This window comes from Telmatherina bonti, assembly GCF_933228915.1.
Source record: "Telmatherina bonti genome assembly, chromosome: 24".
NCBI classification, from domain to species: domain Eukaryota; kingdom Metazoa; phylum Chordata; class Actinopteri; order Atheriniformes; family Telmatherinidae; genus Telmatherina; species Telmatherina bonti.
Window position 1 is genome coordinate 22,483,743 of NC_136633.1, and position 13,664 is coordinate 22,497,406.

Genomic DNA, 13,664 nt, shown 5'->3' on the forward strand with positions numbered 1-13,664 from the left:
GTGCATCTGCATGACTCCAACTAAAGTCATCTGACCAGTCCTGCAATGTCTGCATGTGTGTGAGGAGAGAGCAGAGCAGAGGGAGAGGGAAGGCTACATGTGGATAATATGTGCTTGAACTGCATAAATCACTGACAACAGAGGGAGAAAAACATTTATAATTGGCTCCTGCAGCAGCCCTCCTTTAACCGAAGCAATAAATATTCCATTGTCTGCGTGTGAATGCTGCTCCCAGATCATTTAGAGACGCTGATTTAAGTCAGCAGCTTTCCTCTCAAGTGACTGAGTTTGCTCAAACCAGTGTCTGAATGACTGCTGTCTGCAAGAATGTCCTCTTTTAGGCAGCAGCTTGGGAGGACAGATGCCCATTGAGGGTTTGGACTGTGGAAGGCAGGACACACCCTGCTCTGTACGGCTCTGTTTAACCTTGGCTGTCATCACCAGCCAGGCAAAACACACACACACACACACACACACACACACACACATATTTATCCTAACAACCTTGTGTAAATGGACTAAATGGACTTGTACTTCTATAGCGCTTTTCTAGTCATACAGACCACTCAAAGCGCTTTACACTACTTGTCACATTCACCCATTCGCGCACACACTCACTCAACACACTCATACCCCGATAGGCACATCGGGGGGCAGTTTGGGGTTCAGTGTCTTGCCCTAGGACACTTCGGCATTTCAGGGGAAGCCTGGAATCGATCCCCCAACTTACCAGTTGAAGGACAACTGCTCTTCCTCCTGAGCTACAGCCGCCCAATTGAACCGGGCGTGTCCCAGGGTTTTATCATGCTTTTATTCTGTATATGACATATTTTCTCCAGTGTGTGTGTGGGTTCTCTCCCGGTACACCGGCTTCCTCCCACCGTACAAACACACAAAAGTTCTTTTTAAATTCTCCCCAGGAGTGTGTGTGAGCTATTTGTATCTCACCAGACTGGTGACTGTCCAGGGTGTGCACTGTACCCAAGGATTTGGAATCATTATATCCAATGGGAAACTGTGTCCAAACTTTTGACTGGTAGTGTATATCATATCATATATTTTATATATATATATATATATATATATATATATATATATATATATATATATATATATATATATATATATACACACACTATTCACAAAAAGTTAGGGATATTCAGCTTTTGGGTGAAATTTCACAACAAGCCTAAAATGCATTCAAACCTGTACAGGTGAACTTAATGTGATCTTCTCTAAGCTTTTAAATGCACATGTCCAACTGTTAAATGTTTCAATAAATTTTGCACAAGTTGCTGTTCTCTAACAAGGAGCTTAACGGCAAAAATCACGGCAGGTGTGTGATCCTTGAATTGACCAATAAATGTCCTGGTTCAATTAGAGCTGGTGTTTAAACAGTTATCCTCATCATGCTGTTCACATTTTGACATCATGAGACCAAGACGACGCCTAACAATGGAACAACAGTCCCTTGCCATTGCGATGCTTCAAACAGGACGTTCTCAGACAGAAGTGGCCACTGAGCTTGGAGTGTCACAGAGTGTCATCAGCAGGTTGCAACAGAGATATCCAGAGACTAGAAGAGTCACAGAAAGGCGTAGAAGTGGACGTCCTTTGGCCACATCCCGTGCTGATGACCGCTACATTGTGAACACTGCCCTGAGAAACCGGATGATGAATGCCACTCAACTCCAGGCACGTTTAAGAGAGGTGAGAGGCACCCAAGTGTCACGTCAGACCATTCGAAACCGTTTCCATCAGCGTGGTCTGCGTGCTAGACGACCTGCACGGGTACCTGACCACACCACCAGGCACAGGCATCATCGTCTTGCATGGGCCAGGGAGCATTTACGCTGGACGAGGAACCAGTGGGCCTCAGTGCTGTTCTCTGATGAAAGTCGATTCACACTGAGCAGAAATGATGTTGGAGACGTCAGGGAGAGCGCTATGCATCAGCCACTGTTGTCACCAGGCGAGCGTTTGGTGGTGGCGGTGTTACAGTGTGGGCAGGGGTGTCCACTTGGTACAGAACTGCCCTACACTTTGTGAATGGTACAGTGACAAGCCCATACTACCTGAATAACATCATTAATCCAGTGATTGTGCCCCTACATGAACAGCACAGGCCTAATTTCATCTTCATGGACGACAATGCTCCTGCTCATCGAGGCCGCATCATCAGGGAACGGCTGTTGGAGACTGGTGTACCTCAAATGGAATGGCCTGCACTCTCTCCAGACCTGAATCCCATTGAAAACCTGTGGGATCAGCTGAGCCGTCGTGTAGAGGCTCGAAACCCTGCACCCCAGAACCTCAATGACCTGAGGGCTGCCCTTCAAGAAGAGTGGGATGCCATGCCTCAGCAGGCAATAAGTTGCCTTGTGAACAGCATGAGACGTCATTGTCAAGCTGTAATTGATGCTCAAGGGCACATGACGAGATATTGAGACGTTCAAATTTTTTGTTGTGGTGTAACTACCATTGTTGTTACCTTTTGTGTTGAATGAATTTTTTGAGATGAGGAAATCAGTAGTGCATCCTTCTACTTAAATGTCTTACTTTTATGATATTATATCACTGTAGCATGAACATATTGCATTTTCCATAAATTTCACCTGAAAGCCAAATATCCCTAACTTTTTGTGAGTAGTGTATATATATATATATATATATATATATATATATATATATATATATATATATATATATAAACAATATATTATGGCTGTGACTATGTGCTTTTGTCCTGATTCTGATATTTTGGGTGCCGATTCGATTTAAATTGCGATTCTCACAATTCTTCAATATTGCTGATTTTTGTTGATTAAAAACCAAAAAATGCATACATTTTTTTTTTTTTTGCTCGTCATTTTCCTTGATTTAGCAACACAGTAGCCAGACCATCATTTTGCTACTATAATGACCAAGATGACAAGTAAAAAGATCAATAAAAACAATAAAAAAATGACATAAGTTTTATAGTTGATTAATTTTATTTGGAAAAAAGAAAAAATCGATTTTAACAAAAAAGATGTTAAAATTGTGAAGCAAAAAAAAAAAATAAAATCAAGATTTTCAAATATATATATATATATATATATATATATATATATATATGTATATATATATATATATATATATATATATATATATATATATATATATATATATATATATATATATATATATATATATATGTATGAAGAGCAGCATATGGATGTCAGCATATGTCAGGATTGGCAGGATCACGAGGCTCTTTTCTGATGTCAGCTAAATCATTTTAGACTCTTTGCCATGTGGCTCCATCATGTTCCTACATCTGTTTACGCCAACCTCTCCAGAACAAGGCTGCCAGGACACATCAAGACCCCCCCATTCTTCAAGCTCATATCCCCACTGACCCACAGATCTGCGATAAGCACAAAGGAGTGAAAATGATCAGGATCTATTATCCATGCTGTTGTTCTTCATTAAGCGACGTCATGTGGTGTGAAATGACTCCATTGTAGCATCTTGTGTTTGGACAGCAACACACACCGTTCTTTTTAAAGTTATTAAAAGATAAAACAATGAAATCTGCAGATTTCGTCACATAAAAGAGAAAAAAAAATCAGGAAACTGAATAAACGATTGATGTATGATCAGCTGCTGGATGCTCGGTGCAGCTTCCACCTTCCAGACAGGCGTGGTGCCCGACCAGCCAGACGGATGCTGGATCCCTCTGAGCCGGTCTGGGTGACCTGGTTTGGTTTGAGGGAAGTGGCACGGCCTTGCTGAAACCAGTGTTTACAGGTCTCCTCCCAGTAGGTTAACGAGACGGCCGTGGTCGCCGTGCTTCTGCTCCGTCTCAGCCTGCCTGTCGGTGACAACTCATCTGGCCATGATGTCACCTCCAGAGGTGTATAAATAGCCGGTGGGAGGGGTTAAACCGCACCAGGCATGTCTGATACTGTATGACATCAGTGTTATTATAGAGACATTCATAGCATGGAGACAAATTATGAAGGAAGACTGCAATCTGGCCGGAGGGAACAAACTAAGTAAACTAAAGATCAGACTGCGGCAGAAATGATCCATTTCAGCAACTTTCTCCTCCCTTTCTTTCCTCCACCATGCTTCCCTCTCGTCTTTAACCCTCCACTCCCATCACCGTGTTTATGCAAATCACACCAGGGAGAAAGCAGCTCACAGGGCAGGTCAGGGTGGTTCACATCAAAGAGGACCACAGTTCTGTGGAAATGAAATGTAAATTTCAGTAGAGAGTGAAGGGAGCCGGTGGCTGGCGAGGCATGTTCCTGCGGTTTGGGAATTAAGACGGCTTTCCTGTGGTGGGCAAATTCTTTAAGAGCATAACTGGCCTTATTAAAAGAGCCTGCTAAACCCTGAACTTAGTCTGACAGGTTGTGAAAAGCTGCAGCAGCGTTGCCTCTCAGGACAACGGCAGCGTGAACCAATGACAGGCGGAGAAGAGGATCGCCGGTTACGTAACGGTCTTAGGCGTAGTCTGAGGCCTCTTTACAACTCCTGTAGCGTGACATCAGAGCTGCAGCATCATGCTAATCCTATCGATTCATATCATGATTGAATCACTTTTAATATGGAAATTATAAGCTTCATAATTATTTTTGGAATTTCACTGCTTTATGTGAGGACGTTAAAGGCAACATATCCATATAAACCTGTGAAAGTGTATTTTCGACTGGACTTCTGAGTCGAGTCAGGTGAGCAGGATTGCTACACACATGTGGAAACGCACACGGAAAACTTTCTTTTGTGATGTGGAAATTGTAATACAGAGTAAATGTGACACACATATTGAAATGTGTAAATAAAAATGGAATAAAATATTAAATATAAATATAATATTTCATAAAATATAGAACATTATATTATGAGCGTTTTAAAATTAAAAACACTAAAAAAAAAAAAAAAATCTATAAAACTTATTTTAAAGATTTATATATAAATAAAGCTTCAATATATGAATAGAAAATGTACATTTTATACCACAAACATAAAATAAAATCTAAAATCTAACAACTAAAGTGTTAACATGTGTAACTGAGGCAGAACACTGCTGGAATCAGCTGATCCCCAGTTTAATGATTTATGTCATTGTTATTAACTCACTATTTTAATAAAGTTGTGAAAAACAGCGATTGAACATTAAAGGTAAAGCTGTGCTTTATGCAGCCCTGCGATGGACTGGCGAGCTGTCCAGGGTGTACCTGCCTTTCACCCAAAGACTGCTGGGATAGGCTCCAGCTTCCCCGCGACCCTGAGTTGGATTAAGCGGTTAGGAAAATGAATGAATGAATGTGCTTTATGCGTTATGGGAACATTTATGTTCATATGATGGCAAAATCTAAAGTATTTTGAAGAGTAAATGAAATCTGTAAGAAGAAATAAAGAAAGTCTTATTTATTATGGACGTGAATCTAACAACAACTCAATTTGATTCAGATTTTTGGGGTGATGATTTGATTCAGAATCAATTCTCGATTCAAACTGATTTTTAATTCCTAATCATTACACTTAAGCAACAAAAGGTGCTGATTTCCCAACTAATTTCATTGTTCTATAAGCTGGGAAGAGCTGGGAAATTATTCTTAGGGCTGATTTGATTTAAATGTATATGTATAAATGTAAATGTATAAAACTTTTTTTGCTCATTATTTTTCTTAATTTCAATGAATAAAAAACAACCCAGCAGCCAGACCATCATTCTGCTGCTATAATGCCCAAGAAGACATGTAAAAAGATCGATAGAAACAATAAAAATGACCAAAATATTTTATAATGGGTTCTTTTATTAGGAGAAAAGAAAGTTTTTTTTAATAAAAATATCTATTTTAAAATTGTGAGGCAAAAAAAATCCCAATTTTTGATTTTTTCAATTCAATTCCCCACCCCTACCACTTAATTAAGTTTTTTTCTTCATGGTGAACACGAGGCGGAGTTCATCAGTTGTGTTTTTTCTCCTTTATGGGCTTTTATTCCTCCACATGAGGAAAATAAAAGACTAGATGCAAACCTCAGACATGAGAATCAATAAAAGTCATAACAAGCCGAGCATCGCTCAGCTCCGACTCCACAGCTGTTCAACCAAACATTTCTGACTTTGTCACTAAAACGCTGCCACAACAACAGCTGCCAGTGCTGGATGAAACGCAGACGAACTCGGCTTCTTCCTCTTTCAGAACCAGGAAGTGGGCGAGAACCAGGGGACAGCCAGCTGACGTCTACCTGACCAAACGGGATCGACAGGTTTGGCTGGAGCCAGCTGGAGTTGCAGAAGCTTCTGCTGTGAACCACATTCATCCTGACTCCTTCTCAGCGAGCCGGGTGAAGCGGTTAACCTCTGACATGCAGCAACGTCTCCTTTGCTGTGGTCAATCATTTAACAGACAAGAGGAATGAGGGAGGATCGGGATCAGGGTCAGCTCGAGATTAAAATACCTTTAAACTCATAAAACAAAGTCAAATACAGAACTGTGCAGAAAGCAGCTCAGTAGTTCTTCAGATTTCACTCAAAAGGTCCCAGTTTCTTCTCATCTTCCTAAGATGTGTTGGGTTAAAGTTCTCCAGAGTTTCCAGCGAGCTTTCAGCGCTTTTGTCTGGTTATTTTCAAAGGAATGTGTTTGTTAAGCTACTTACACTGACCTACAAATTAGAGCTGGACGATTAATCGGATTTTAATCTCAACTACGATCTGAGTTTTCAACGATCAAAAAAATAAAAGGGTGTGATTATTTTTCTCTCTGCAGTTTCCTCTCCTGCTGTCTTCAGCTGCTAATCGAGCGTCTCTGGCATTGCAGCGCTGTGCTGTAAACTCCTCCCACAGCCGCTTTGCTTTCATTCAGACACTGTTGCCAACTTGGCGACTTTCTCGCTAAATCTGGCAACTTTTTTTTGTTGAAAGTGACTAATCTAGCAACTTTTACTGGAGTTATTAGAGACTTTTCTGGTGTTTTGGCGACTGACTTGAAGGCACATATTGTTCTGCAGTTACTGTAAGGAAGGAGCAGCGGGAGCCTCTCCCGTCCTAAAGCACTCCCAGGCGGCCAGTCTCAGTCGGCTCCGGCTGCAGGTCAATGTAGAATAACTGCAGTAGGTTGTGGAAGTTCACCTAAACATAGTTTATACCATTGTCAGAGACAACTGGCTGCATTATTTTCCTATACATAGTTCGGCAAGTTAAACACTGTAATATCCCTCCCTCCGTTACCCTTAGTTACCCTTGGTTCAGATCAGCTGTCTTAACAGGTGAATGAGAGAAACGCGCTGCAGCCTGACAGCGGTTGTTTGGCATAAAACGTACATCGAGTCCAGCATAAAATAGTTCCTATATAAGCAGATTAAACAACTCAAAACCTTGCATTAGACGGTTATAATGCACGACACGGAGTCTAGAACACCACGACGCACAGCGCTGTTTATAAATACTGGATAATTGTGTTAAACAATCAAGATCCCAATTTCAGTCAAAATAATCATGATCATAAGCCCTACTACAAATCACACAAACATCAATGTTTTTACACATGAACTGTTTCAGATCACATCGTCAGGCGCTTTGTTTCTGTCTGAACGACACAGAAACGCGTAATTTCTTTACCTGGTTCTGTCAGTTTGACAGACATGAAGGATTTCTGCAGCCGCGAGGTGATTCTCAGGACGCTGCGAACGTCACATGTGTCTTATAAAAAAAGACACTTGGACAAACAGAAGACAAAAGAAGACGTAGTAGACTGAAACAGGGGCTTCAGGCTGATGGAAGAAGGAAGGCGCTTCGAACAATGGCCCTTGAAGGGCCCGATCAGGTCTCCAATGTGGAACATGAAATCTCAGAATATGACTGAAACTGGAATCGGTTGTAAAACATGGTGGAATTTATTGGTGTGATCTGTTATCCAGACCAGTTAGAGTTTTTCACAGCACTTGAGTCAAATGAAGAATTAATTTTGACCTCTGCAGCCTCCCTGATGAGACCAGGTCTCCCCCAGACCTTCCGCTGAGGCAAAGAGACCGACAGAAACACCTACGATGTCCAAAAATTTAAGACATTCAACCTAAGCAGCTCAAAAAAAAGCTGATCAACAGCTAGCAACAAGCTGGCTAAACGGAGCTCTGTCACAAGTTTTTTAGTGTTACTATGAGATTTTATTTAAGCGTTAAACATCCTCCATATGAAGGAAGTCTTGTCCAGGTCTCGTCTGTTCTCATGTCTACAAAAACCAAAATGTTTTTAAATGCTGCCTTAAAACCCCACGAAGAAATCTCACGCTCAGTAACAGTAGCTGTAAGGCTAGCTGCTAGCTTGGTCTGTCTCCATCATAGAGTGTAGATAAAAAGATGGACAGAGCCTCCGTAATGTCACCCGTAGGTTTCTGAAGAGCTGAATTGAAGCTCGGTGGGCGATTCCTACCATTGCCATCTTGGCAGAGGCATGCGTGTCGTCTCTCTCGGAAAAGAACTCCGAGCTTTCTGTAGCTAAGAGCTAACTGAGCTAACCTGGAGATAACAGGAGCTAACCAGCTAACGGAGGTAAGCAGGCTAAAGTTAAGTCACGTTTTAACCAGCTAAAAAGCGCGGTTGTTCTACGTTCTTCTTACTTGAAGCAGGAGATCGGGTACATGTCAATCAAAAGGACACGGCCCAAAATTTGCCGAACTTGGAGATTAAATTACTTTTAAAGGGGCGCGTTAGAAAAAAATTCACTCCCCCCACAGTTGTCATGAAGGTAAACCTGACCTATTAAACTGAAAATTGATTTTTGAACCAAGCTGTAAACGTGTTTATTTCTGCTGTGAAGTTGGTCTTTTTAACATGGGAGTCTACGGGGATTTGCTCTGTTTTGCCGCCCCTAGTGGATGAAGGTGGAACTGCAGTTTTATGTACTTCCACATCAGCTTCACTTTTAACTGCCAGAGGCTCCGTCCACCTTTCATATCCGGTCTATGGTCTCCATACCATCCAGCAGCTTTTAGATGCAGTCCGTATCTAACACACTTTATTCACATGGCTCAATTCATCCCCATGTCGTCCAGGTAACGGCCAGTTAATGAGACGTTTGTGTCATTAAAGTGCGTTGGAGAGGGGATGGATCTAAAGGTGGCAGGATAGTAGAACTGGAGGGCTGTCTGTATAAAAAATAATCCTTTTGAACATTTATAAATCTAAATTGAATCAACGATTCACACACACACAAGTCCTTTGTGCTTCTACAAATAAAAGAAGAATAAGATATTCAGGATATTTTCCCGTTTAAGTGTTGACAATTCTACATGTTTGGACACGTTCCGTTTGGGAAAAAAGGGTCTCAAGTTGCCTATGTTTCAGTACGTTGCTGGATCCATTTCCTGTTTACACACACACTCATTTACACATCTTCATTCCGCTGCAGGTTCTAAACATACATCGTATTCAGCTTCTCACCGGTCTGACTCATCATCATATGTAAGTCGCTTTGGATAAAAGCGTCTGCTAAATGACTGTAGAATAGAATAGAATAGATGGTTACAGGCTGAGCCGACAGAGCTTCAGTTTGCAGTGGACAACCACACAGATCTTCCTCGCTAAAGGCAGAAAATACTTCAGCTGCACTGAAGGGAGAAGAGGCTACACTACCGGGTCTGCTTGGGAACAATTAACCCTTTGGTGAAACCCGGGAGGTCGGGTCTCAGAGGCCAAGCCCCTCATACAAACATTCCTCATCTGATTTAGACCACGTGACTGAAGGTTCTCCTTACAGACAACATATCCCGGCAACCCACATACAAGGCAGTCATACCGAACATTATTGTTGTTGTTTATTGTTATTTCGAACAATAACGAGTTTATAACTCAAACATGAATATGAAACGACAAAGTACACACATGTGACACCAAAGAAAAAAAAAAAAAATTATATATATATATATATATATATATATATATATATATATATATATATATATATATCAGATTTCAGCTTGTCAAGGTGAGACGGGCCTCACATGTACGATATGCAGGTTTTGTTATGTTTTTCTGGCTCTACAAAGATAAAAACTGGCCCCTGATCTGTCCTTGCAGAGTAAACCCTCATAAGGGCAAGTCTGCTGCAACAAACACCACAAGAAACTGCTGCTTTCTCACAACTAACTGTGACGAGGCAAGACAAGCGCACAAACACCCCCACTGCTGCTCTAAGATGCTTTTTTATGTGTCAGCACTCATGCGCTTTACTTGTCAGGGTGAGGATTACTGAATACCACATCCTAAATGTGCGAATAACCGCTCTGCTTTAATGGGAAGCGGGTTGTGTATGCGGTGGATGTGTGTGTGTGCGCGTTCCAGTGAGGGATTACAGTTGGAAGAAAGTGAGCTCACATGAGGAGCGGCTCAGGCGGCCTGTTTTGATTGGACGCGGGTATGTGCGCACACTTTATTACAGAGCGAATTAAAGCAAGCCAACAGCTGAGTGAGGGGTATCGTCTCCGCCTGAGAGACATCCATTCATCTGTTCTGGAAAACAGTCGCATTTAAGACCATTCAGTGCACGTTTCCTCCTGTTTTACTGGTTTTATATGGAATATATCAAACAATTTGTCAGCATAAATGTTAGGGGTGAGAAAATCGAATGAAAAAAAAAAAAAAAAGAAAATCTGGATTTTTTGCTTCACAATTTTAAAATCGATTTTTTTTTTTTTAATAGTTTTTTCCTTTAATAAAATAAATAAAAAATAATAAAATTTTTTGGTAATTTTTATTTATCTTTTTACTTGTCTTCTTGGGTACTATAGCAGCAGAACGATGGTCTGACTGCCGGATTGTTTTTTCCTGATTGAAATTGAGGGAAAAAAAAATTTTTTCCCCAAAATAAAATCAATCCATTATGAAATTTTACTCATCTTTATTAATTTTTTTTTTTTTTTAAATCTTTTTTCTTGTCTTCTTGGGTACTATAGCAGCAGAATGATGGTCTCGCAACTGCGTTGTTTTTCCTAATTGAAATCAAGAGAAAAAAAAAGTTTTATTCTTTTTTTTTTTTTTTAATCTGCAAAAATCAGCAAATGGAAGAATTGTGAGAATCAAAATTTAAATTGAATTGGCACCCAAAAGAAAATTGCAATCGAATCGGGACAAAAGCATATCGTCACAGTTCTAATAAAAAGCATAAAAAATACTGTAAATGTCACCACAGAGCTTTAACACTTTGGTTTGGGTCTGGCTATCAGCTTCCATGTCAAGAAACAAGACTTCAACAGCACACTTGCAATGAGGCAGCTGCATGTGTACCAACAACAGAACACCTCACCTTGGTGCAGTAGAGCATCCAGACCTCATACAGTCTCTCGTTGGAAGCCATGGTGCCAGTAAGTGGCCCTCTCAGGCTGTGGTGTCACTTCCCTGGCTGCTTCATGGTTTCCAGTCACGGCTTGGGCTTCATCATCGTCCCTCCTCCACAAGCGAGCACAAAAACCTCACCAGGAGTTACTCCATGACAGAAAATAGCTGTACAAATTCCCAGGGAAGACTTGGCAGACCCGAGGCCTGTACTTCCAATGTCCAGATGCTTGTTTAGGAGGTAAATCCAGCGGCTGATAAAACAAACAAACATTAAAAATATTAGGAATCACGAGGGCAGCAACTTCATACTTGCACTTTGAGCTGCCCTGCTGGCTGTAAACTAGACTAAACACACACCATTAATAATGCCTACTGGCAGCTCCGCATACAAGCAGCTTCGTTTATCTAATGACAGTCTCGCGCGACGTCTGCGGTTCTGCCGCGCGAGACGACCTCACCTGGACAAACTAACTGTCAAAAAAAAGCTATTTCGATCATTTTTAAGCCTCCTTCCTCCTCCTCCTCTTCCTCCTCCTCCTCTTCTTATTCATGTGACATTAACGCCTCGTCCGTTCCAGCCCGCCCGGCTACAGGTTATGTACGTAAAATGATTTAGGTATAAAAACAGTAAACAGTGAAAAACCGTGGACAACTTGAAGACCACTTACCTGTCCAACGAAAACACCGACTGTCACTGACGCGGTGTTGTTTCTGTGGCAGGCTCGAGACAGCGGCCACGCGCATTAAGCGGCAACTTCCGGTTGTGGATCTCTGGGTTTCTTTCAAAATAATGGTTGGTGTTTATTTTATTTAATTTAATACATGAAAAACAATAAATAAATAAACGAATGAATAAATAAATAAAGTAATTGAATATTTTAATTCAGAATTTACAAAAATACAAAAAAATTCCCACGTAAATTATTATTTACAAATGATTTGTTTTACATTTACTAAGGAAAGGCAAAATGACAAATACCAAACAAACAAAAAATATGTTATCAACACTTTTCATGTGTTTTTTTTTTATTTTTTGATAAAACAATTTTGTTTTGTCCAAATGTATCTCATTTTTATGTAATTTATTTTTTATATTGTCGTCAGGCAATCTTCGATTTAGAAAAGTGCCAAGTAATAAAATGTATTATTTTATCTTCAAAAGAGTGAAGTATATAAAGTATATAATTTACTATCAATACAATGATAAATGTTTGATACTTCCCTTCCATTTTACTTCTGTTTGCAGTGATGACGATGGAATTTGCTTAATTCCGCATTACTTCTAAACTTAGCCAACTAATTCTCATTATTAGTATTATTATATTTATTTATTGTTGTTATTATGAATATTAGTCTAAGTTTTCGATTTGATAATATAATCTTTAATTGAAACTTACTAAATAAACAGAGATAAATCTATCTCTCGCTATTATGAAATGATATGCTACATTTCTGGGTGTAGACTGGATTCATGCTGGTGCCAGATACAGGTGACAGAATCCTAAAGTTATTCCTTTTTTTTATTTTGACATTAATGGTCAGGGGAAGTGTGAGTGTGTTTTAGAATGTGAAACTGTTTTTAATGTTTTAATGTTAAGCACTTTGATATGCTTTTCTATGAAAAGTGCGATACAAATAAAGTTTGATTTGATGATATGATTTGGTGTGGTAAAACTTTGACCCACTCTCTATAATACTGTCTGTAATTTGCTAGGTAATTCTACAAATTTAAATTTAATACTGATTAATTTAATTTAATTTAATTTAATTTAACTGCGTTACGTTGAAACGTTGATCTCAGTGCGCACGTCAGTGGAAAACCTTTTAATTTGGTCAACCGGAAACAAAAGATCCTGAAGCAACTGGAACAATAAATTGTGATATAAAAGAGAAAAGAAGCATGTTAAGGCTTAAAACATGGCTTCATTAAAGTATACCATTTCCTGCTGTTGTGTCGTTAAATTTAGGTGTACATTTTTTGCTTAAGCGTAGCAACCTTTGCTTTTAATTTGTCATAATGTTCGGTGGATTTACGACACTTTTAACTCCTTTACGTTGTCGATGTGCGTTTCTATGGATCAATGCAGTTGCCAAGGACTGGAGTGGAGTCGCTTTGAGCAAAACCTAAACATCTGGCTCTGAGCTCCACCTGGTGGAGCAAAACACGTCTCAGACGACCTTCATACTTCTATTTCCTTAAATTGACTTGATTGATTTTAATGTCAATTTATTTTAATGTGTATTTAATTCTTGATGTTTTTTTTTTTTTTAATTTTATTCAAAGTTAATATATCAGTTTAATTTCAATTTTCATTTTAAGTGATTTCATTTAT

General features: G+C 39.8%; 1 protein-coding gene across 1 annotated transcript in view; it reads right to left on the reverse strand.

Annotated features, from left to right (window-relative positions):
• The window catches only part of LOC306774153 (neurobeachin-like protein 1), a gene marked incomplete at its 3' end in the record, with an annotated part of 36,558 nt that extends 24,865 nt beyond the window's left edge, over positions 1-11,693 (reverse strand). Inside the window, exon 1 of the mRNA XM_079264133.1 lies at positions 11,300-11,693. Within this exon, the coding sequence (XP_079120259.1) occupies positions 11,300-11,350 (51 nt within the window). The 5' untranslated portion in view covers positions 11,351-11,693. The remainder of the gene's footprint in view (positions 1-11,299) is intronic.
• Between the last annotated feature and the right edge of the window lie 1,971 nt (positions 11,694-13,664).